This window comes from Apis dorsata, unplaced genomic scaffold (genome assembly GCF_000469605.1).
Source record: "Apis dorsata unplaced genomic scaffold, Apis dorsata 1.3 scaffold_99, whole genome shotgun sequence".
Lineage (NCBI taxonomy): Eukaryota > Metazoa > Arthropoda > Insecta > Hymenoptera > Apidae > Apis > Apis dorsata.
The window spans coordinates 1,601,755-1,604,205 of record NW_006263397.1 but is presented as its reverse complement, the minus strand read 5'-3'; the positions used below and the strand labels follow the sequence as shown (position 1 = coordinate 1,604,205).

The 2,451-nt window shown below is 45.3% G+C and overlaps 1 protein-coding gene across 1 annotated transcript in view; it reads right to left on the bottom strand.

Moving 5' to 3' along the window:
- LOC102671655 (glycine-rich protein 23-like) overlaps positions 1-586 on the bottom strand; it is a 3,638-nt gene extending 3,052 nt beyond the window's left edge. The window contains exon 1 of the mRNA XM_031508793.1: positions 432-586. Within this exon, the coding sequence (XP_031364653.1) occupies positions 432-443 (12 nt within the window). The 5' untranslated portion in view covers positions 444-586. The remainder of the gene's footprint in view (positions 1-431) is intronic.
- Positions 587-2,451: the final 1,865 nt, after the last annotated feature.

Here is a 2,451-nt window from a genome sequence, read left to right as displayed (position 1 = left end):
GGCTCGAGGAAAAAAAAAAAAAAAAGAAAAGAAAAGAAAAGAAAAGAGACCCGTGACATTGAACGTCGATAGAGTTGGCATTAGAATCCGATTAGCTTTCGATTTTCCTCCAGCTTTTAGCGACTCTACTTCACGAAAAGATCCGATCGATTTATCCGATCGAATATCGAATACCGTCACCCGAAGCTTGATTACTCGCGTATCCCAAGACGGACGGATGGAAACGATTTCCAAAGGGGAAAAGGAAAAGATCCGATCGATGGAAAACTCTAGTACGCATTCTATGCAAAAAATCGTGTTACGGAAAAGATCGAGGAATATCGCGGTTCAAGAGAGCAATATGGAAGATACTGACGATCGAGGAAAAGCGCGAGTTCGTTCGTTTCGTTACACCCCACGAAATAATCACCAACCCCGTGGTGGATACTCACAAAGGCCTTCATGTTTGGTGTGTGTATGGTGGGCTGGTAGTCCGGTGATTGACTGACTTGGGCCGGGCCGGCGGGCCTTATATACGCCTAACTCTACTCTGGCTACGCTCCACAATCACCATCCTTTCGAAAGCAAGGCGCTCCACCACCCTCCCCCCAGAAAAACTATAATCCACGCCGTACCAGCGGCCGGCACCAGAGCCATACCTAGTCCCACCAGCTTGGGTTTAGGGGGCGAAAGAGGGGACCCCTCCTTCCCCTCGCTTGTGCCCATAGCTCGTGAGGTTGTTCGCGGGTATTCCACGGCTTCGTCCACGTCCAACGGCAGGGAGCAAGCAGTGCAGCCTCCTACTCCACCCGCCCCACCATCTTGGCCTACACACCAAGTGCAACACCAGGCACCACCCGGGTTACCTGGTCACCACGACTCTCTCGTGTCCAGGCGTGGTGCACGAGGCGTGGAACGGTTGCACGGCACCGTAGGTGCTACGGAATCGTAATCCGCCCGGATTCCCTGACCTCTTCCTGACCGGTTCCTGGACAGGTGCACCCCGTAGGGATGCGTCATTTGCTCGAGATCGAGATCGAGGGTGTTTTTTTTTTTTTCTTTCTTTTTCGAAACTATTCGACTATTCTTCTCGCGCAGAATATTCTTCTTCAGAGAGGAGTAGCTTTCACTCTCGACTCGCAATCCAGGAGTCGGAGAAAAGTACGTGTTTTTTATTTAAAAGAAAGAAAGAAAGAAAGAAAGAAAATTGTTAGAAAGATTATAATCGAGATACAACTCTTTCGATTACATATTTCACGAAAAGAGTTCGTCTTTTATTCTATTCTTCTCGATTAAAATATTTCGCGTTTTTGAAGTACGAAATATAAAAGGAAATTAGGGTAGGTCTAAGTAATGATGCAATCGCGAAGCGCATTATGGCACACTTTCGTCGCCAAGGAAACGAAGATCGATCCGCGATTGCACGTTCAATTTTCTTTTTCCTTTTTTTTAGCGAAGCCAATAATGACATAAAAAAACAAGAGACATTAAAAAACAAAAGTGGAAACGCAGCAGGCATTCCTGTTAACACAGTCGCAGGAAGTTTCGATTGCAACAGCGTGAGATTTAGCCCTGAAAAGCGCACAATTTCTCACGATCTCTCGTAAAGAAGTAAAAGTGAGGAATTAACCGTGCAAAACTCTCAATTGAAATTTCGCGAAGACGACAAGAGCAAGGATGACCTCGTAGATCTCGATTCGAGATCCCATTAAACGAGCTCCATCTCTTAGCTGAGAAAGGATAATAAAAAGGAGAATGAGAGAGAAAGAGAGAGAGAGGAAATGGCAGCGAATCTAAGAATGGTGAAGCGCTTGGACCAGATTATGACCCAGGTCATTACCTGGAAACCTAGCGTCGAGAAGGAGCGTGGAACGTTCTAAAGAGTTAGGAATTACGGGCCATTGAATGGCCTTAAGAAACCTGAATTCTTTTCTAAATAGATTGGCTGCTGCCGCCGCTTGTTACTTATTACCTCAACCTACTAATTCCCATTGGCATGGTGTATAACGGAAAAGGGGTTGCCTCTCATTATCCTCGACGATTTTGAATTACGCCAATTCGTCTTAGACGAGAACATCTTAATTCACCTTTTTCTTTTTCTTCTTAATCGAGATTTTATTTCAATCTCGATTATCGATCGAATTCTGATAGAATATCAGAATATCGAATATTCTGATAGATTCTATATCTAATATACGACGGAATAGTCTCTCTCGTTGCAACGTTGGGAACGAAGCAACGCGTGTTACGTTATTGTATAAAGAACAAGGACACTCGGTTAATTATTAGGAGAAATTCAGTTTGCAAAATTGGCCCATTACCGGAGCCCACGTTTTTCATCCAGCCTCTAACGACGTAATCCGCGTAATGCTCGTCTAGATCAACCGGCGGCATCGATCCCATGTTCGCAGTTGCCGAACAAAGAGAAGATTTGCTCGCTCCCTCCTCCTCCTCCATCTAGAAATTCTTCGC